At 37.8% G+C, this 22,269-nt stretch overlaps 3 protein-coding genes across 7 annotated transcripts; 2 read left to right on the top strand and 1 right to left on the bottom strand.

Moving 5' to 3' along the window:
* The first annotated feature begins 296 nt into the window (after positions 1 to 296).
* cdc5l (CDC5 cell division cycle 5-like (S. pombe)) lies at positions 297 to 8,783 on the top strand. Its single transcript, XM_042009540.1, has 19 exons — positions 297 to 518; positions 1,478 to 1,581; positions 1,832 to 1,993; positions 2,142 to 2,269; positions 2,441 to 2,540; positions 2,666 to 2,792; positions 2,931 to 3,022; positions 3,259 to 3,403; positions 3,535 to 3,726; positions 3,982 to 4,130; positions 5,065 to 5,236; positions 5,334 to 5,498; positions 5,635 to 5,715; positions 5,949 to 6,200; positions 6,364 to 6,471; positions 6,611 to 6,700; positions 6,814 to 6,945; positions 7,275 to 7,355; positions 8,388 to 8,783. Exons 1-19 carry the CDS (start codon positions 474 to 476, stop codon positions 8,499 to 8,501), a joined length of 2,439 nt encoding a protein of 812 aa, XP_041865474.1. The 5' UTR covers positions 297 to 473; the 3' UTR covers positions 8,502 to 8,783.
* A 19-nt stretch (positions 8,784 to 8,802) lies between these two features.
* supt3h (SPT3 homolog, SAGA and STAGA complex component) lies at positions 8,803 to 17,404 on the bottom strand. Of its 5 annotated transcripts, none has more exons than XM_042009543.1 (12): positions 17,335 to 17,404; positions 17,134 to 17,210; positions 16,257 to 16,340; positions 12,787 to 12,871; positions 12,320 to 12,406; positions 12,067 to 12,163; positions 11,824 to 11,978; positions 11,646 to 11,721; positions 10,794 to 10,906; positions 10,455 to 10,559; positions 10,221 to 10,349; positions 8,978 to 9,765 (listed from the first exon to the last, which is right to left on the bottom strand). In XM_042009543.1, exons 3-12 carry the CDS (start codon positions 16,334 to 16,336, stop codon positions 9,610 to 9,612), a joined length of 1,083 nt encoding a protein of 360 aa, XP_041865477.1. In that variant the 5' UTR covers positions 16,337 to 16,340; positions 17,134 to 17,210; positions 17,335 to 17,404; the 3' UTR covers positions 8,978 to 9,609. The 5 variants fall into 5 exon arrangements, with proteins under 5 accessions (XP_041865480.1, XP_041865477.1, XP_041865478.1 ...); XM_042009544.1 differs by having other exon boundaries at positions 17,134 to 17,221; positions 17,335 to 17,392; XM_042009546.1 differs by lacking the exons at positions 17,134 to 17,210; positions 17,335 to 17,404 and adding an exon at positions 8,803 to 8,933 and having other exon boundaries at positions 9,676 to 9,765; positions 16,257 to 16,348.
* runx2a (RUNX family transcription factor 2a) lies at positions 15,186 to 21,946 on the top strand. Its single transcript, XM_042009547.1, has 7 exons — positions 15,186 to 15,393; positions 16,137 to 16,194; positions 19,704 to 19,894; positions 19,985 to 20,144; positions 20,433 to 20,537; positions 20,639 to 20,719; positions 21,603 to 21,946. The coding sequence occupies exons 2-7, from the start codon at positions 16,143 to 16,145 to the stop codon at positions 21,944 to 21,946; spliced, it is 933 nt and encodes a 310-aa protein (XP_041865481.1). The 5' UTR covers positions 15,186 to 15,393; positions 16,137 to 16,142.
* The last annotated feature ends 323 nt before the right edge of the window (positions 21,947 to 22,269 follow it).

A 22,269-nucleotide genomic window follows, 5' to 3' on the forward strand; every position in this document is an offset into this window, starting at 1 on the left:
TTTCATTACCAGCATAGAATGTGCAAAATTATAACACCCTTTCGAATCAATATACATGGACGTTCCTGCGCCAGCCCACAGCTAAATGGTTAGTTAGTAATGGCCAGAGTGGTTGGCCTGACCAAACTAACTCGTAAAAATAATGTGGCAATTGCATTTACGTTAATAAAAAGCAAAAACAAACTGTGGTAATGCAAAGTGATATATCTAGCAAACTCGAAAGAACAAATAAACGTGGACATGGTAACAATTTTTACCTTAACACTGGACCATACTACCCACAATACCTTTCGGTCTATCCGTTACGATTCTGCGACACAAGTTCCGGTGTAGTCGTGTATGTTGGTTTCTCCACAGTAACGCGTGTATTTGATTTTTACTATTGTAAATCATTATTAATATCCTGATCCACAGCTGCTTAAGAATAATTCAGTACATTTTGTTGAAAGGGGAGACATCAACAAGCCGTCAAGATGCCACGAATTATGATAAAAGGAGGCGTCTGGCGCAACACAGAGGTACGTGTTAGCATTATGCTAATTTCAGACAGTAAACTGCTGGGTATAAGTTAGCGTGAAGCAAGCTGCTTAAGCAGGTTTCATCTCGTATAGCATGTTTAGTTTATTTGTTTTGTTTATTTATCTATTTTACTATATAAGTTTAAAAAAATCTAGTTAGTACTTGTGTAGGGCTGTGTATTTGATGCTGAAACGGCAACTTTAAATCGCGCACTTAGTTTACAAGGACAGCAGCCTCATTAGCAAACAGTGCTGCAGGCTCCAAGACTTTGCTAAGCAATAGAGCTGATGTTAGAGAGAAACATGCCGCCGTGACTATATAAATAAACACAAAACAAGCTATTTGGCTTTCAAAAATCCCGAAATCGAAACATTATCTACTACAGTGTGAAACAATAACCCCCATCACTTCGGACGTCAGTTTATACATAAAAGACTTGACTTTAACAAATAAATTAAAGCTATTACAGTCACATTGGCCCTTCAGTACAAATTAGCGGTGCAGAGGTCATACAGTTGTCTACATTTCCAAGACTGCAGTAAATGAAACACATTTCTGTGTGAATTCAGCACATTTTTAACAGAACTAAATAATAACTTAAAAAATGACAACACACTTGATTTGCCAGCATTCTTTTAGTAGTCTCAATATTGAAACAAATAAACAAAGGTAAGTGGCTTTTGGTTGATGTACATGCTTTTTCTTTTAAGGTTAATACACTTTGATAGAAAAACCAAATAAACACATACACTTAAGAAGCAAACCCAGTGCAGCAACCCATGATTATTCATGTTGTCGAACAACTTTTCGCATGTGAATTTACAGTAAGGACAAACTAGAGTTTTGACAAATTTCTTAACAGAGATGGCGTTTTATTGTCATGCTGGAAAGATAATAAAAGTTTTGTGGGAACACATGTTAAGTATAATATATTGTGACTTCCTGCTCATTTATTTAGGATGAGATCCTGAAGGCAGCTGTGATGAAATATGGGAAAAACCAGTGGTCTCGTATCGCCTCCCTGCTGCATCGCAAGTCTGCCAAACAGTGTAAAGCCAGATGGTAAGTCTTGACTGAGAGAGATGATCAAAAAGATCAGCTTAATCAGTCTCACACAACCTTACCTTAGTTTGCTGTATATTATCAGTTTTGTTTGTCTACTTTTCTTTTTTTTTTTCTTTTTTTTTTTCTCTCCTTTTTAAATATTTCCAATTTTTCTGTGCCCATGTCATATGGTAACAATTTTCAAAAGAACTTTGTTAGATTACCTATTTAAATAAGAAAAATAGACACTGACCTTTTTTCTTTATAGGTATGAATGGTTGGACCCCAGTATCAAGAAAACAGAATGGTCCAGGGAAGAAGAGGAGAAGCTGCTGCACTTGGCCAAGCTGATGCCTACTCAGTGGAGGACCATTGCTCCCATCATCGGACGCACTGCTGCTCAGTGTTTGGAGCACTATGAATACCTGCTGTATGTTTCTATGATTTTAAGCACATTTGTACACTAAATATGCTTAAATTAAGGCAGACTCTCCTGACTTTGGAGCATAATTTATGATGCAGTCAGTAGAACACCACGGATATTGTTGTTGATTGATGTGCATTTGTGATTTTTTTAGAGACAAAGCAGCACAGAGGGACAATGAGGAAGAGGTAGGAGATGACCCCAGGAAGTTAAAACCAGGAGAAATAGACCCTAATCCTGAGACTAAACCTGCCAGACCTGATCCCGTGGACATGGACGAAGGTGTGGTAACACATCAAATACTGTCACAATGATGAGAAGAATTGTAAGGGATGGTTGTTCATACACTCAGAAACTATTTAGTATAAAATAATCATTTCTTTTGCTAGTTTAAAATGATAAGCGGTGTGACCAAAAATGATAATAATAATTTTTCTGCATGTTTGTCTATAGATGAGTTGGAGATGTTGTCAGAAGCCAGAGCTCGACTGGCCAACACCCAGGGCAAGAAAGCCAAGAGGAAGGCCAGAGAGAAACAGCTGGAAGAAGCCAGGTTCAACTTATTTAATGTATTCACAGACTTGCACAGTCTCCAACAGGCTGAGATGGAAATAAAAAGAATATTAACACAGCAGTTTATCAGCATAATTCACTTTATGTACTTATATTCTGCTGCAGACGTCTGGCTGCTCTGCAGAAACGCAGGGAGCTGAGAGCAGCAGGAATCGATGTTCAGAAGAAGAGAAAGAAGAAGAGAGGTGTGGACTACAACGCTGAAATCCCCTTCGAGAAAAAACCTGCACCGGTATCTGCCTATGAACTATATATCTAGACTTATATTCAGTAATAATAGAGTTATGTAATTTCAGAATGATTTCACAACAGCAGGGGATTTAACTTTGACTTCTTACAATATTAACTGTTGTATTTTGTTCATCTTAAGGGTTTCTATGACACCAGTATGGAGCAGTATGATGCACTGGAGCCAAACTTCAAACGGCTCAGACAGCAACACTTAGATGGAGAACTACGCAAGTCAGTAACACTACACACTATTTTATAAAGCTGAAATTCAAAATGTACACCAAATAGTATATTTAATAACAGCTGAACACATACAAGTTATATTCTTATACATGTTTGTATTAGTGCAACACAGTCACTTTATCACTGGTGGTGCTTTTATAAATGAATGTTTAAATGGACACAAATTAAATGCTCACAACAGAATGAGTTTATGGTTCTCATTGATAAACCTTGTTTGTTTTTAGTGAGCGTGAGGAGAGAGACAGAAAGAAAGATAAACAGAAGATAAAGAAGAAGAAAGAGAGTGATCTGCCATCTGCCATCCTGCAGACCAGTGGAGTGGCTGAGTTCACCAAGAAACGCTCCAAACTGGTGTTACCTGCACCACAGGTAACAGTTATACATTGTACTTCAACCTGTAATCCCTGAGGCAGCTGGAGTTGGTTCAGCCTGATCCTGATCCAGACTAATTATAAATGAACAGTTTATGCTCTAATTGCTTAACTTGTCTGTTTATGTAGATCAGTGATGCTGAGTTAGAGGAGGTCGTCAAGTTGGGTGTTGCCAGTGAGGTCGCCCGTCAAACTGCTGAGGAGAGTGAAAGTGGTAACTCCGCCTCCTCCACCCTCCTGTCAGAGTACAGCATCACCAACAACATGACAACAGGACTACGGACCCCACGCACCCCTGCTGCACAGGACAGGATACTGCAGGTTGTTATATGCACACAGAGAAGGACTGCTTCATACGTTCACTCTGAATGATGTGATTTTATTTTGTTCTTTTATCAATAAGGATAATGGGGATAAGAGTAAAGTCTAATATCATCACAAGGTGATGAATTTCATTTAAGTTGTTTCTCTATTTTTATATCCTGTCCGGATCAATTAATATCATCATATTTTTTAAATTTCTCCCTGTTTACAGTATACTAATGCAAATATTTATATATGTGCGTGTTTTAACAGGAAGCCCAGAACCTGATGGCGCTGACCAACATCGACACCCCTCTAAAGGGAGGACTCAACACGCCGCTGCACGAGAGCGACTTCAGTGGAGTGACGCCTCAGCGGCAGCTGGTTCAGACACCCAACACTGTTCTCAGCACACCGTTCAGGTAAGACTGCAGAGTCGTGTCTTGTTATAGAGAAGCTATTTAAACACACATTACTCTTATTCCAGTTTTACTTAACCTGGACCGTTTAAATGAGTTAGTTTTTCTGCTTCCTTTTAGTTGAAACTGGGTTTTTACAGACGTGACAGCACAATGTTTTAACCTGAGAATTAATTAAATGACCATTTCATAAAGTCTGTGACCATTTGGTCATATTTTTCTTGTTATTAGCTGATGTTGATAATGGCTGTTTAGTGGTAATGCTAATGTCTGTAAATGTGACGTTAACACCTATTTCACACTGTAAAAGGCAGTTTGATTTCTCCTCGCATTACCAGCATAAGACCCATCTTATCCTTCAAACTGTGTCCTTTACTGATGCTAGTTGTTGTCGATCTGCTGTTATCATTTAAAGCAGCTACAGTGGCTGTGACAACAGCAGAGGCTCCTGAGAGGTTTGCTTAGATATAAAAAGCATCAGTTATAGCACAACTGGAAAGTATTTTTCACATAAGAGCAAGGAACACCATAGGATGTTTGTGGTGAAAAGGGCTTTATTGACCTGCTCCAGGCTGGCTTTGGCGCAAGTTCAGGAACGGATTCCTTTCTATTGATTTTTGTTATACAAGTTGTTCACATATTGTTCATTTCGGCAAGCAAGGGCTACTCTTTTCCACTTTTCAGTGGTCCATGCATTTACCTATAACAAGGTTTATTAATCTGTATCTTTATCTAGCAATGATGTCACTGGGGTTTATGCTTCAGTTCATGAAGTTACTGCCATGACTCCTAACTTTGTTTCTTGTTCTAGAAACTACAGACAGTTCATAATTAATTTAGATTATTTTTGCAATTTTCTAGTTTTTGTTGCATTAATTTAATTAATTCCATATTATCACCTGACTCTGCTGTAAATGCTGTTATTTATATTCAACAGAACTCCTGGGCCAGGACAGGCCTCAGATGGCATGACTCCTCAAGCTGGAGTTGGGATGACCCCACGTGGAGCGCCTACACCAGGTTTGACCCCTGGCCGCACGCCACTGAGGGACAAACTGAACATCAACACTGAGGAGCAACTGGCTGATCCTGCATATTCCAAACACCTGGTAAAACAAAAAAGTTACTGTAAATACTGTTCACATGTGGAGCATTGCAAACGAACAAAAATACTGAATGCTCACATCTGAATTCTTCTCATCACAGCAAAAGGAAAGTCTGCAGCACCTGAGGCAAGGTCTGATGTCACTTCCTGTCCCTAAGAACGACTTTGAGATTGTTCTTCCTGAAAACGCTGAGAAAGAACTTGAAGAAACAGAGACAGAGGCGGGATTTATTGAGGATTCGGCTGATATAGAGGCCCGAAAACAGGTATATATACACACACCAAATTCTTTTGGTCACAGAATATGATTTTATTCACTTCAGAAATGTACAAGATATAAATTTAAATTTATTCCCCTTCTCTGAAATTTTCTGAATACTGTATGTTGCCGTGTTTTCTCAGGCTCAGCGAGATGCAGAAAGGGAGAAGGAGCTGAAACTGCGGCACACTCCTGTTCAGAGGAGCCTCCCCAGACCTTCTGAGGTAGTTTGATCACATAAATTTACAATGTAAACACCACCAACGTCGACCAGAATGTCGCAGATCTGTGTGAAAAAACAAAAGCCCTGCAACAAAATCTAACATTTGGTTTATTTGTTTTACATTAAAAGCCACTTACCCTGTATAAATGTTAATAATGTGGTGGTAATTTTAACACAGCATCTTTATTTTTCTCACCATGAAGAAAATCCATTTCTTAACGTTAATCTGTGCAGGTGAACGAGTCCGTTCTCCGTCCCACCTCCATGGAGCCGCTGTCTGACCTGCAGATGGCCGAGGAGCTCATCAAACAGGAGATGATCACCATGCTGCATTTTGATTGCCTGCACCACCCATCAGCCAATGCGGCAAGTCAGCTGCAGCGCGGAAAAACCAGGGGTCCCACCTCGACGTCTAACAATGCCTCACATATAGCTTATCTGGATACACACTCCTACAAGCCAGTCAGCACAGAGGACATGGAGCAGGTAACACACATCACCACTCTCATGCTTTCTGCTTTAAAAGTTATTCAAATGTTTGATCTTTATTTACTTTTAAGCAAGTTTCAGTGCATTTTTATGTGCGACTGATGGACATTTTTCTAACTGGAGTGGTTGTTTATGATGTTGCCTTCCTGTTTGTAAACAGGCGAAGGCGATACTGGCAGCAGAAATGGAGGTGGTCAAAGCAGGAATGGGTCACGGTGATCTCAGTATGGAGGCCTACAGCCAGGTGTGGGAGGAATGCTATGGACAGGTGAGCATTCTCGCCCCAAAGTAGTCAGAGAATCATCCAACCCAGTTATAGTTCATTTCTTCCCCACGTGCTGCCGTTTTCCACCTGTTTACATCTGCCTGGTACACTAATAATATTGTCTACCTCTTGTGTTGCACAGGTGTTGTATCTACCTGGTCAAAACAGATACACCAGAGCTAACCTGGCATCAAAGAAAGATCGTATTGAAAGTTTTGAAAAGAAATTAGAGGTGAGAAGGCTCAAATAAAAACTATTCAACTTTAGTATGAATCATTGAGGTTGTGAACATGTAAAAGAGTTCTGGTCCAAGCGCTACAGCCGGTGTATCTGTACGTTCTCCAGGTGAACCGTGGTCACATGACAGCGGAGGCTCGAAGAGCAGCTAAACTGGAGAAGAAACTGAAAATCCTGCTGGGAGGCTTTCAGTCCAGAGCGCTGGGACTCCTGAAGCAGCACAATGAACTCTGGGAACAGGTACAGAACAGCCAAGATTTACTTTTTAATTACCTTTTAAAATAAAAAAAATTAAACCCATTTCTTTCTTTTTTAATTGGTTTCCAAAAAATGAAGTTGGCCGTTTTTAGTCGCTCATTAGCAAATGTCTTTGTGTTACTAACATAGATGAACATAGATTCAGCAGTGTGACACTAATAAGAACTTTAAATTTAAAAATTAAAAGAATAATCATCTTGATTTTTCTTGACGTAAGCTAGTTAATAATGATTGTATTTAGTTCTTGTCCAGACTTTAAGTAAATGTGATATCTGAGGTTAAAATAATGTTGTGCTTGTGGTGTCCACCAGGTGGAGCAGGCAGCCACAGAGCTGCAGACCTTCACCCAGCTGAGGAAACAGGAGGATACAGCCATTCCCAGGAGACAAGCAGTAAGACATTTACACACACACATTATGTTACTGTGCATCTCTGCTGGTCATGTACTACTTTGTTTCAAACATACTTAACACTGCTGTGACCAAAAAGCCTCCATGCTGACAATACCTGCTTCATCTATTCATCGGTTCTGCTAATTGATAAATTAATTAATAATTTAGGCTGCCACTTTGTCTAAAATGCAAAGTGATCCTGTTTCCACTGTCATTGGTGATTTTTACTCATTTGCATTTTGGTCTTAACTATCAGAACTATCTAGTTGAAATTTGTGTTTAGTCAGTTTTTTTCCATTCTTGAAGGATTAATTGTTGAAAAGGCTCCTTCATTACCTTTATGAGGTATAACTTGTAAGGATTATGATTTATGTGGAATAAGCAACACAGTTAAACGTGTTGGTAATTACCCCCAAAAATGCCCAAATCCCCTGCATTGTCCTCCCATTGGTATTCACTCTTGTTTTGGGTTACTTAGTGAGTTGGGTATTTGCACTCTCCCATAGTAATAAGGAAAAAACAACACATATTTGTCGTTTTTACACTTTATTTATTCCACACTGTCAGGGACCTCAGTAACACTAGGAAGATCCACATGTAGACACAACAGATTGGCACCTCCTCCTGATGCTGGTCACATTTCTGCTGTAGGATGTCATCTCATCCCTTTATCGTCATGGTGCACGGTGGAAGAAGGTCGCTGGGGGGGCGGTGGTGTGGGTGTTTGTCTCTCTATGTTGGCCCTGCGATGGACTGGTGATCTGTCCAGCGTGTACCCTGCCTCTCACTTATTAAAATGCTGGGTTCAGCTCCAGCTTACCCGTAATAAATTAATTCTGTCTTTCGGTAATGAAATCACTTAACATGGTACCAAGAGCCCAAATGATTAAAACTTAACAAGGATGCACAAACTTCAAAAGTCAGAGGCAATACAGATTGGTTTTTGTCATTTTTCCCACTTTAATGCAAAGTAAACAATGAAATATGTAGTTTCTTACCCTAATCTGATCAGAATTTTAAATCATGTTTCAGGCTCTGCAGGAGGACGTGGAAAGACAGATGGAGAGAGAGAGGGAGCTTCAGCAGAGATACGGAGAGCTGCTGATGGAAAGGGAGTCGCTGCTCAACAGCGCTCAGAAATACTGAGCAACACACTTTACCATCAGAAAGACGTTAATATCAAGCTAACAGAAGCTCTGAATTAGTTTTCTTTTGTCCACCTCTGAGTCGTCATGTTTTCTGATTATTGCTGCAAATCCCAGAGAAAAGCCCCCCCCCCCGTCTCCTGTGCTGATGTCACAAGCTGTTTGAGCATGCTCAGTCATTGTTTCTGTATTAGTGACCAATAAAGTTGTTTTTTTTCCCCCAAGAATAACATGATGGATTTTAACTAAACTAATTCAGAATATCAGCTTCATTCAGTGTTGGACAAAACTACACACACAGCTTACTGGAAAACTATCTTTATTAAACAAGAGAACAAAAATGTGTGTACAGGTACGTACAGCGGTGTGCGCTTGATACGTGGATGTGCTGTCAGCAGCTGAGGAAAGACATCCCGCTCCTCCGATAAGCACTCTGACCAAGAGAGATGAGATGTTTAGTACAACCCTAAAAGGTGGTTAACTGCTATCCGTTGATTGGTTGAAAGAATTGTTACTTCCTGTGTGCCTCAGCACTAAGAACAAAGCGGAAACAGCACTATGTTTAAATATGCTGTGGATTTTTTTTAAAGCCACATCCCAAGAAGAAAGAACACAAACTTTTCAGTGTCTGCAATTCTCCTTTGTTTCTGTTGCGTTTAATTCAAGGGCGGTGTCGTGCTGTTATGCAGCAGACAGATTATAGCCCACATCCCAGGTTTGGGTAAGCTTGTTAGTGGAAACACAAAAATCAGGATTTCCCATCCCAAGCAGGAACCCTTGGTGGAAACGGGGCTGTATTTTGTCTGGGTTTTGCACACAATATGAGCCTTGCAGAAAAGGGTTTAGTACAGAAACTATGATACAGAAGAAGAGTTATAAGTCTCGAATCTTTAAGAAATTTTTAATAACTTCTATCTCTTCAAAATCCTTTTAAAGTTTAGCATTTAGCTGCGGGAAATGAGACTTCTGTTGAATTAATGAACAATGGCCATACAGCACATGTTGCATGAATGAAAATCTCCTTTAAAAAACAGAAATGTGTTTCGCATGTATTCTTAACCAAGGACTGTCAGACTAAATTACCCTTGAGAGATAAAGTTGTCTTTGACTTAATGCTTTAGGTAAACATCCTGACTACAATTTATCACAACATGTAATTGCGTGTGTGTACATACTGTGTGTCGGTAGTTGTATCTTCTAATAGCCTCTCTGATGTGACTGGGCTGGATGGCTCCACTGGGAAGCTCCACTGTAGCTGGGCAGCTCTGCAACACACAGTTCAGAGTTAATACAACAAATGACAGCAGGTGCATGACTCCAGTGTTGCTTCTGGAAATGCTGAACGCAACTGGAGTTAAGGAGTTCTGTGGTGAATAAAAAGTTAATGAAGCTTTTACAATGAGAACATGCTTAGGATTCATATATTTGTTCAACTTAGCTCATTTAAAAATTTAGTAAATGTGGAACAATGAACTTCATCGATGGCACATTAGAGAACTTTGACAGCGTTCAGATTATTTATGAAGGAAAATTTAACGCGAGAAATTCTAACATTTTGTTGTATGTTTCACGTTCTGCCTAACCCCTGGTACCTTCCACCAATCAGTATATTTTACTTTATTTCCAAAACATTAGGAAACGGCATGCATGAGCATGTTTAAACTGAATATCACAGTGGAATCCATAACAGTATAAAAATCTGTACAACATGCCCACACACCTTTTTGCGCTTCCTCTGTCTTGCGCGACTGTCCACACTGCCGTTACCCTGCAGGAGGGGCTTTGAAGAGAGTGAGGATCCAGGTGTGGAGGGGGGCGTGGCCTCAGGTGAATCTGGATCCTTCTTCACCTGCAAGAGAGATTTATTTATTCTAAACATCTAAAACAATATCTGGATTTAATCATTGAAAACAACTAAAAGTGAGGAAATAATTGTGTGTGTGTGTGTGTGCACCTCAGTGTGTGTGTTGTAGTGGATGTAGCTGGCAGAGATCACATGACTGACTGGATCCATCTTTGCGGTCATTTCCTGCTTCACCAACAGAGACAAATCCACAATCTGTAGAAAAACAAACACCTGCCAGTCAGTCATGATGCTGTTTATATGCATCTATGTTTATGTCTATCCAGATTTATAAAATTCATAATAAGGTAATTAAAAGTGTTTGACCGATAAAAATTATCCTTACATTTCATGATATAAAATATGGCCACAATCTATTAATCTAGTAATAGTATTTTTTTTAAACCAAAAACAAACTACTCTCTGCAACATCATGTCTTCATGTGTTACCTGGGCAACCGTCTCGTAGGCGAGGTATGAGAGGACCTCCATGGCGATACTGTTGGGTTTCAGCTCCAGGCTGCTGCAGTCCAGCCAGTCCCGAAACTTCGACGCTTTCTTCGCTGCACGGGCAGGAGGCAAACCACAACAGACACAAGTTACCAGAATGAGTGCTGTGATTTTCAAAACACTAAAACTAAGCAAATGTTTTCCAAAATCAGTTTAAATAAATGTAATATTTAACAAATCAGTGAGTTAAATAGGGTTGGAAGTTGAATAATGTTAAGTTTATTTACAAAAATGATCAAGAAACAATTAAAATGATGGAATTATTTTCATTCATTAAGAGTTTCAATTACAAAACAGTTCGACCATCTCAGACTGTTTTATAACCAATAAATGAAGAATAAATGAAGGGATGAGAGCAGAAAATGCATATGCATTCATTCAGCAAACTACATTTAAAGCTTTTTACTGCTTTAATTTTTAAGTAAGTGTGTATCAGTGAATTCTGGACTGATGGTTAACCAACTAACTGACCTATTAATGGAGAATATATCATTCAAATAATAATAATTTAATGACATTTGATATATAAAATAACTAGTTTAAAGAAGAATAAAGAGCATCATCTTGCAGCACTGACTACTTCAGTAAATTCATATACAGTTAAAAGAAGGAATTCACTTATTAAAATGTTATGTTTATTGTCCTAAGATTAAGCTATAACAGGCACAATTTCTGCAGATAAAGGAAGTATAAACACATAAAAAGTTAAAAAGAAATTTAATTGAATTTATATTTAACCAACATTCTAAAAATGAAATGAAACCAGAAAAAATAAACTGTTTAAAATCCTACCAAAGCTGAGCTGTCGACTCTCACAGAACTCTGCATATTGAGCCGGGTCCATGTTCTGACTCCGACGATCCAGACGCTGAATATGAGGACACATGAGCATCAACATTCTCGTTCTGTACACTGAGCTTCAAAGTAAAAATCTCTACAGTCAAGCAGGTGTTTCCTAGAAATATCTGACCTCCATCCTCTCCTGTTTGACGGAGTCTACTTCCTGATGCTCTGCTAATGACAGGAGTTCACCAGTCTGATCCATCCACACCAGGAAGTCCTGGGCCAATCGCTGCCTGCGCTGGTTACCACCGGCAACAGCGGTGCCTGCACCACCCAACCTGTCTACAAACAGTGTCACACATATGAAGAAAAAACTCAAATCAAAGATGAAAGCCACTAGTTTCTATGATAAATATGCCCTTGTGTCTACCTGGTTCCTGCTGAGCGTCATCATCCTCTAAAGTTTTGAGGAGTTTGGATTTGTAATCTCTAAACTGGAGATATTTTAGCAACCGTGCCATCTTCCTCTAATGAATGGACATTAGAAATTAGGAAACGAAAACAGAAGAGACAGGACAATAATTATTTTCAAAACTGCAAATCAGTAAGATTAACGATAAGGAAAGAGTTCATATTTAGTTTTCAGCCACACTTTGGGAGGGTGTGTGTGTGTGGGGGGATACCTTGTCTCTTCTCATCAGGAACAAGATGTCCTCAGCTGAAATGACCCTTGAACCACGAAGCGCCGCACCCTCACAGGCCTGATGCAGCTAATAAATCAACCCGCAGCATCAGAATCACCCAGACGCACAACTTTACTGTCAATCAGACATCTGACAATCATGTGGCAGCGCTGAGCAAATCAATTAGAGGTTAATTAAACTTAACGACAACTCTATTACTGCCTCCAGAAGTCTGAAACTGTGACAACGATCCAACAGACTGTGTTCATTTAATAATGAGAATAAATCCTGTTAAAAGTCTACATTTATAATACACATCTACTTGTTTGGTATAAATAGAAACATTTCGGAAGATTCACTGAATAAAAAACTATAATGTAGGCAGTTAAAAGAACTACACAATATTAAACATGTAGTAAACTCTTCAGCAACTTCAGGATCTCAACATAATACATAATCTATGTTACCATAGTAATGAGCTGTGTGTGCACAATATCCTCCACCAGAGCTGCCGTCTCATGCAACGGCCTGCGAGCATCTCCCAGAGCAAACCTGAAAACACACACACAATAATGTGACATATCAGTCCTGGTGATGAAGATCTAAACAGAAAATAAAGTAAATCTGAAACTGTGTTCATAAGCTCTATTTCTGAATTAATTATCTGAAACAGAACACAATATTTAATCAATATTGTTACTTTTATTGTATAAAGAAGGTTTGTTATTAACTGAAAGGTTGAGTCTGACATTTAGGGAGGAGGTGGGGTTCTTGATCTGCTTACATTTACTTCTAATATTGTAGATAAGCTAACAGATATACAGTAACCTCTATTTCCCTGCTGCAGTATACTGTGAAGCAGTAATATCACCGTCACTAAATACACAACAGGTTCGTATTGTGAAAAAAAAAAAAAAGCTGTGTCATGTATTTGCAGTTTTTCTTTAGCTATTTATTTATTTACTTGAGTTTTATTGGTTTTACCGCTAATGTTTTTATGTTAATAATAACCTCTAATGATTTGTGTCCAATGTGGGGCTCTCTCTGTGTCTTTTAATTGCCACCCTGAGGATAAATAAAGTGTTTTGAATTGTCTCATTTTGTAATCTTATTTCAAAGACACAGCTAGCCTCTGATGGGACGTAATCCAGCCACATGCAGTGTTTAATTTAGCAGTTTTTGGTCTGGTGGTGCAAATCCTACATCATGTTCAGATCTGATGTTTCATCATCTGACACTTGTTGGAAAGTTTATATTTGTGTTTACAGTAGCACAGCTGGTATTTCCTGTACCTTTACCTTCAATTATGCCTCCTCTCCCTGCTGTGATCTGCTACGACTCTGACTTAAAGACCCCAAAATGCTCACAGAAAGTATATAAATAGCATAAACTGATACAGCATTGGTTTTGGAACAGAGCAGCAGCATGAATAACTCCCAAACCCAACAGATGCTGCTAATGATTTCCATTTCTTTTTAATTCTGCCTGGCTGTGGTGACCAACCGCCTGTGCACAACCACACTGATACGTGCTGCAGGTCATCAGGTAGAGCTGCTCTCCAGGAATCTAAAAAACAAGTTACTGTCTGACAGATATAGCAGCTGCACATTGAAATCATCATGATTTCTGAATATATCCCTTTTAGCTCAACACTTTCACAACAGCTTAAAGTGATTTTTTAAACCAGAAATATCTCATTTTTGTTCTTGCTGTATGCCACACCAATGTTTGAAGATAGATAAGACCTAAACTTTGTTCTTTTATCCCTGTTTCTTACTTCTTATTTCAAGAAATATTACATCCATCTGAATAAATACATTGATTGGATGATCAAAAATCCAATGGAATAAATCCAAATGGAAAACATCAATAATATATCAATAAAGTCATAATTAGTAAGACATCCCTAATGGAATATAATTTCTTATTTCAATTTAATGAGGAAAATATTGATATCCAAAGGTGTTTTAACTGTGATCAGTTCAGTCTGTATTATCTTGATTATTATAAGTTCCCAAAATTATTTAGTTTTAGATCCTAAATAGGAGTAAGGCTTACTCTATATCCTGCTTTAATGTTTACAAATAGAAATTCTTTTACATAAAGTGAACATTTGCATTAGCTCAACATGCAGAATGAGGTACAGCCGGTTCTTGTGAAAAGAAAACACAGATTTTGATTTAAATGTCTGACTAAGCTCAGGAATTAAATCGATTTCTAATATTTTTAGTTATGAATAGAAGTGTTTATGTTATACTAGCACATCACTGTGATGATGATTTCCAATACTGATCATTGAATCCTGAATCTAATTTAAATAATGTTTTGGCTAAATTTGTGATATCGGTAAACTTTGAATATTTACACTCCTAATATCCAATACAAGACATATGCATTGTTTCTTGTGCTTCTGTTTACCTCCTCAACCTCAATGCTGTACTTGCATCAGTAGTACAAACTAACAACCAGGCAGAGGAACGACCATCTATTTGAAATTAAATGGTCCATATGACTGAAATCACCCAAGTCATAAAACTTCAGACCCAATAAAAATTTGCATCTACATTCAAATTAAAAACTTCCAATAAAACTGAAGCCATTGTAACTCCTCAAAGTCTCAGTCCATATAAAAGGAGCTTGCAAATGTTCCCACACACACACTGAGGTCAAAAGGCCACACACACATACACACACAAACTTTGACCACAGTTTGGTCAAATCTCAATTTGCATCCAGTAAGACCACTTCCACGATGGCAAACTAAGCCAAACCCACATCCTGCAGCTCTTTCCTTCTCCCATCTCATCCATTCCCTCTGTCTCTTTTCTTTTTCCCATCACATACACACACTTTACAGGCACCACCTTCCCTTCTATATCTGTGCTGTGATTGGCTGCGTGCAGCCATCAGTCATGCAGGTGAGGGCAGCTCTGGTTTGGGGTTGCGGGCAGGTTGGCCTCAGGTTCGGAGATCTGGCTGTCAGACAGAGCGCTGGTTGTAGGTTTTGGGGTTTAGTTGGGTTTCAGCCTCTTTGACCACCACCAACAACCTCTGCAGCCCACACACAACTTTAGGTGAGTACTTCACGGACGCACCATTTTTCCTCCGAATGATAAGAACAGGGCAAATGTAGTGGATGCACACTCTGCTGTAAACTAAAATAATTTAAACTTAAGCAATAAATAAAGTTGCTCACTTTTTCTCTTTTCTAATAATTTCTATGGTTAAATGTGAAATGTCCCTGCTTTTCGTTTTTCCTCCACAAAATATTGTTATTGACTTATCTCCCATTTTATCCTCTTACTGCTGAAAATTGTTAATCACAAATCCTTATTTACTGCTTGTTCTTGATTGCAAAGCTCAAATACATTTACCAAGTTACTGAGTACAAAGAAAAATTAAGGAAATTCCCCAAAATTTAAAAGCTAAAACTTTTTTCTTTTCTTTATTTTTTAAAGTTATTTTCACCCTTCACAATGTTCATCATTACTGGTAAATTCTGCCACTTCTCTGTGTTTATTTGAGTATTTTTACACATCTGCAGTCGATTTTAAAGTCTTTTAACTAAATGCAAAGAGACTAAAAGTCTAATGCTGAAAATATAATGTTACTCATTCATTTTTAAAACCATTTTATTGTCTAATTGTTTTAACTCCTACTCAAATGTAAATAAAGCTATAAGTCAAACAGAGATTAAAAAGGTTAGGTTTGACAAGTAAAAAAGATTTATAACACAATGTCTGTGTTTGTATCAGCGCTTCCATCAACCAGAGCACATCCCAATGTGACGGTTGTGGCTATGTCGTTTGTTAAATAGGTTTCCATGGCTTCAAACAGTCTGTTCAGCAGCAGCAGCAGTCCGATGCTGTACTGGGGTGAGACTCTTTTTTTCTTTATGTATATGCAGAGTATGTGTGTGTGTGTGTCTGTGTCTTACATCATGCTTTGTAGCTCTGGGATAAAACTGGTCCTGGAAGCTGGTCGGTCTTTAGAACTGGAGGCAGCAGAGCCAGCCATAGGGCTGCTCATTACCACATACACATTGACAAAGAAACAAAGACAAAGAAATCAAAAAAGACCAAAAGTTACAGGGGAAAGGTTGCAGTTCACTGCATCACCACTAAATATGTCCTTCTCTTTCATCTTTTTTCTTGCATGATTCCATAATCTTTATCATTATGCCATTTTCAGTAAACTGAATAATGCTAAAATTATGTATTAATATCTGATCTCCTAAAATATACTAATATACTGTGTCCAAATATACTATTTCCCAAACACAAAATTTAATATTAAAGGTCAACTGTAACTAGTACATACATCTTAAGACATAGCTTTTGGAGTACTGCAACTTTAACATTTTACAATCTGTTAGAGGCAAGAAGAAGACAAAAAGCTTTTGTTTTTATTTTAAAAGCTGTAAGATAAACTTAATATTTCACATACTGCAGAAATCAGTTTGCTTTAAGAAAGCAATTACTTTAAAAATGAACATGCCAATTTTCTATATAACCGCCACAGGTCCATAAAAACGTGTTTCCTCTCAAAAGTTCCAATTAATTTTAGGTTACTTAGACATAGGTGACTACAACAGAAAACAGGCCACTGTATTTGGCACTGGAGTGTTAAATATATTGCCTCACATTGCGGCATTGTTTATACTTCATACGGATTTTGCAGTTAGCTTTTCTGGTCACTTCACCAACACAAAACAAGTCAACTCCGAGGGAAATAAGAGCAACGCCTTAAAATAACAACATAGCAGAACATATATGAGGCGAATAAACACACCGCCCATGCACACAGACACTCACAGTTGGACAGGTGGTGTGACCGCAGTAACTTCCCGTCCGGCAGTGAAATCTGAATGATAATATAGCGCAGTCCCCTCCTATTCAAACACTGCGGTTAATAAAACACAATATAGAGAACAAAAAGGGGAAAGGTGGGTGGGAGGATAGACAGAATTAAAGCGAAGACACGTAGAAGATAATGGGAAAAGTGTAAATTCTCACCGGAGTTTATCAAACAGACGCCACTGTTGTATTTCTTGATTTGTTGGTTCGATTGTTGGCGCAGTGTGATGACGTATGAGGAGTGCAGAACTTCGGTAAATGTAGTTTTCTTCCTTTTCTGACCGTTTCAATAATAAATGGTTTCTTCAGCGGTTTATTTTTCGCGAAATGCTAAACTATGCACATCTATACGGTATAGAATAAGTTAGTAATTTGATTAATACAGCTGGTTTAGACATGTTTAGTATCTGTAAAACAGAGGATCAATTTGGCCAAATTAAATTTTTAGATTATTATAAAGATTAAGATAAGATTATTTTAAATTCAGAATCAGAATCAGAAATACTTTATTAATCCCTTTGGAATTCCTCAGGGAAATTTGTGTTTCCAGTACAACCCGTTCAAGATTAGACAATAAGACTCAAAGAAAATGCAACTTTGACTTCAGTTTATTTAGATACTATATTTTATTTTCTTTTGGCCTGATATTACATTTTTAATGCACAAACACTGACTTCTGACTTTATGGATGTGTTTTTCAAAATGTAGGATCAGCTTCTAAATTCATATTTCAGGCCATTTCAAATCCTCATAAACAAAAGATAAATATTTATGTTTCAATATTTAAATATATTTATTATCAATAACTGATTTATAAAACCAACTTCATGACTATAAAAAGTAAACAGATTTCTGAATGTATTTGGCAGATGTATTTTAACCAAATAAACAACAGGGATCTGATTTCAGCTTGTTAATAAGTTTAGCTAAATATGCATTCAATGTTGTGATTGTGATCAGTTTTATCTTCATTTACACTTTTTTATTTTCCATTTTCTCACCATCTACAAAATATTTACCTTTTAGCCAAACAAAACAAGCAACTATGGTTGTAAAAGCAGGTAATGGAAGGACATTCTTCGGAAGACGGTGCTGATGTCTTAACATGCAACTAGGCATGATCCATCTTCTGATTCTCTATATGATTAACCTGACATGTTAAAACACTGGTGTCCATTTTCAACCAATTTTGTTGCAAACAGCCTGTGTTTTTACTAACTTGAAATAATATTTTAGAGACACTACTCACAAAAAAAATGTGAGATTTTCAACTTTCAGGTGGAATTAATGTAAAATTTAAAAGATTCCTGCTACACTGTATATCACCTAAAAGAATATAGTGAAGTGTAAAAACTGTGTGGTGCGAGTGGGTCTGTCTGTGTAGTACAACTCTACAGTACAACATACTGTAGATTAATAAATAATCAAATTATTCTTATTATTAAGAATACTACTAAAACCAATAATAATAATAATAATAATAATAATAAAAACATAACTCTGTTAACTAATGGCAGGTTCCAACATAAAAAGCATTCATGATAACTAAATAATATGGATAATATTGACAAAGCTGAATGGTAACAATGACAACTAGAAACAATACAAAAAATAAAACAGATAAAACAGGGATGAAAAGAAAAAAATGTAAATCACAACAATTATGTTAAAGATGATGATAATGATGACAATAAAAATGAAGTCTACCCAAATCACCAGAAAAAGTCTGAGATCTTCTCTTTATCTCTGAGGGAAACCCTGGAGTGATTATGGGACATTTAAGTAAAATTGTGCAATGGTAATTCCTTCATCTCAGACTATTTATTGAAACAAAAGCTAAACCAGTAAAATGTATACCATAATACATAAAAATGTCAATGTATCAATACAATCTCAGTCTTATGATGTCAAAATATAAACAGTCTGATGAAGAGGACTGTTTAAATACAAGCTGTCATTGAATTAGAACCTTTAGCGGTCTATTCATGGTTCAGACATTGTGTGTGTGTGTGTGTGGTTAATACCTTGCTAGAGAGCAGCTTGTTGTGCAATAAATACATGTTGTACATGTGCATTTAAAAGTTTAGAAAAGTCAAATGAAGTTCACCTGTAAAGGTTATAGTGCATTACAGGTACATTCTGACCTCATACAAAAAGCTGAATGTCCCCATCTTTTTGTGAGTAGTACTTATTATAGTATAGTGACATATTATAGTCTTGCCTGTTGCGACTTAAACTTGGTCAGACCTTTCCTGGGTTTCCTTGTATACACACTGAAATCTATTACATTTTCAGTCTTCACAAATTGATAACTTTATGCATTTTAACCACATTATGTTAAATGAGCAAATTTTTACATCTAATCCTTTTATTTGATTTTTAATATCTTAATGTCCTTTAACAATCTAAATCTAAAACAAAAGGATTTAAGAAAAAATACATAAAAAACTAATATGTCCAATGTTTTAGAATAAAGAGACAAAAAAATATATATATCAAAGAAAATCTCTATGTCTACTGGGTCTCAGATCCAGTGGGGAAATGTAGGTTGGCGCAATCACCTGCCAACCGCCAACTCAATGAGCAGGAGGATAGACCTTTTCACCACTGCAGCACAGCGCCTCCTAGAGGCCTGGTGCGGACTGACAGCCCAAACTTCATCTGCAGTGGCCTGCCACAACACTGGAGGTGTAACAAGACCCTGCCAAGATCCTTCACTGTGAGCAACCTGTCTATCATTACATACATTCTCAGCTCAAAGACTACAAATCCCACAAAGGATAGTTGCAAATATTTCAACTCTTTCCAGGTGGTTGCTCTTGGCAACGATGTGCCAGATGGTGTGGTTGTGACAGTGATGGCGGGCAATGATGACAACAACAGCGCTGAGCTACGCAATGCCACAACAACTATGAAGCAAGGTTATGCCCACTTCAATGACCTCCGCTTTATTGGTCGCAGTGGCAGAGGTAAACACTGAGTTGTCAAAGTAATTCATATACATAAATAATACTCAGATATTTATCCACTTTCAAGTCTTCCTTTTAATAGACCCTTGTTTAATTTTGGAATCTGGATAAGATAAATGTCTGTTTGAGCTCCTTAAATGAGTCACTGCAACATCCAAATACCCAGATTTTAAACCTTACATTTTTCTTTTGAAAGAGGCCAAGAAACCTCATCAAGACCCTTCACTGTTACAAAAGTTTCCTTCACAATATTATTCATTTTCCTGTATGTGAATCTTTTTTTTTCAGGCAAGAGTTTCACCCTGTCAATAAATGTGATGACTTCGCCTCCTCAGATTGCCACCCTGCACAGAGCAATCAAGATCACCGTGGATGGACCTCGGCTGCCAAGACGTTAGTAGCTACAAAAGAGAATAATCCAAAGGTTTAAGGCAGGATTATCAGAGCTGTGATGTGATGCACATCTACTTTCTTTTCACTTTTTATTGTCTCAGGACAGAGACAAAAGGAGCTGAAGCCAGGAGTATTCAGGTCTTCCAGCTCCAGCATTAACAGCAGCAGCACAGGCTCATCAGGTGCGAGTATTTTTAGCTGAAATGCAGTCAGATATGAGGTTTTAAATGACAGAATGTATTTTGTTGCCATAATTAACAACATACAAACATACAAACTTTTTTCATGTTTTTATTCAACACAATAACAGCGCAGGTTGGAGAAAAGTAAAACATTTTATGCCAACAGACTTCTGCAAAGTTACTAATTATAAAATGTGCCAGTTAAATGAAGTTAAGTAGAACTGCTTACCCCCTTCAGTACCAAGAGATGAACAAAGTACTACAGGGACATTTTACCTGTATGATTAGTTGGGTACTTCAGAAGTAAATGCATCAGAAATGTTCAGTCTACAGGTGCTGCTCTGAAAATGCCAGATACTCTAAGAACTTCTAGGACTGTGACTGCTTGACTGAACATTTTTGATTAGGTGAAGAACTTCAGCATCTTGAATCCCTCAAAAAGTAGGCAAACACTGTGATCTGTTGAGGTAAATCGTCTGCCTTCACTTCAGTCATCTTTAGAAACTGAAATTACACCCGAGGGTTGTACAAACAATACATTATAAGAACCATATTGGTTCTTAGAACATTTTGAAATTTAATTAGCTTCAAACTGTTTAGCACCAGTATCTGTAGCTCAAACAGATCTTAAAGAGGACTTTCTTTGGATATGTTAAGCAAGGTAAATAAAAACCAAAGCCCCCATCCCAACTGTAAGGCATGGTGGAGGTAGCATCACAATTACACAGTGAAATTTTCTAAAATAAAAAAATAAAAAATAAAAAGTTAGGACAGCGGTCCATGAGCTGAGAGTTAGCAGTGTTTGGAGGAGACAATGTATTTTAAGCTGAGCAAAATCAATCCATTGATGATGTTTGCATGGCCGTTCTTTCTTTCTTTTCAGACTGCAGGTCCTTGTCCTCCACTCTGTGGACCAATGAGCCAACGTATTTGGGTCAGGTGACCTCTCTTACATCGCCCTTTACTCCATCACCTAGAATACACCACCTGCCTGTTCTCCCATACTCCACTCAGCCTCCTCCGAACAGCTCCTACCTGGCGTCTCCCCCTGCTCCCCCTCCATTGAGCCACAGTGGTTCATTCCAGCCAAGCAGCTTCTACTACGGACCGAACCAACCGCTCCAAACCATGGGAGAGGAGCGAAACATCATCACAGCTCTGACTAATTACATAGATGGGGCGTGTCTTTCCATGAGAGGGGAGGAGCCTGTCTGGAGACCTTACTGATGACTGGATGTTTAGTTTTCTCTGATTAATATGAATATTTATCCAGCTTTATTTAGTTTTCACCTAAAGCTGAATACTTTTCTTCTTGTCCACTTTGATGTCTTTGTCTTTTTTTATTAATGAAGACAGATATGTTTTGTAATTTTACATTCAGAATGTGTAAAGGATAAATAATAAAAAAAAAAAATCACATAGCAGCTTTCAATATTCAAGAAAACAAATCTGAATCAATTTTCAACAAGAACATACCAGCTGTTGTTAAGTAAATTATTAATAACAAGAGGTGACCTGAAATCATCTGCTGAGAATTTGACAAATCTTTG

The sequence above is a fragment of the Melanotaenia boesemani genome, chromosome 16, assembly GCF_017639745.1.
Source record: "Melanotaenia boesemani isolate fMelBoe1 chromosome 16, fMelBoe1.pri, whole genome shotgun sequence".
In the NCBI taxonomy this organism is placed as follows: Eukaryota; Metazoa; Chordata; class Actinopteri; order Atheriniformes; family Melanotaeniidae; genus Melanotaenia; species Melanotaenia boesemani.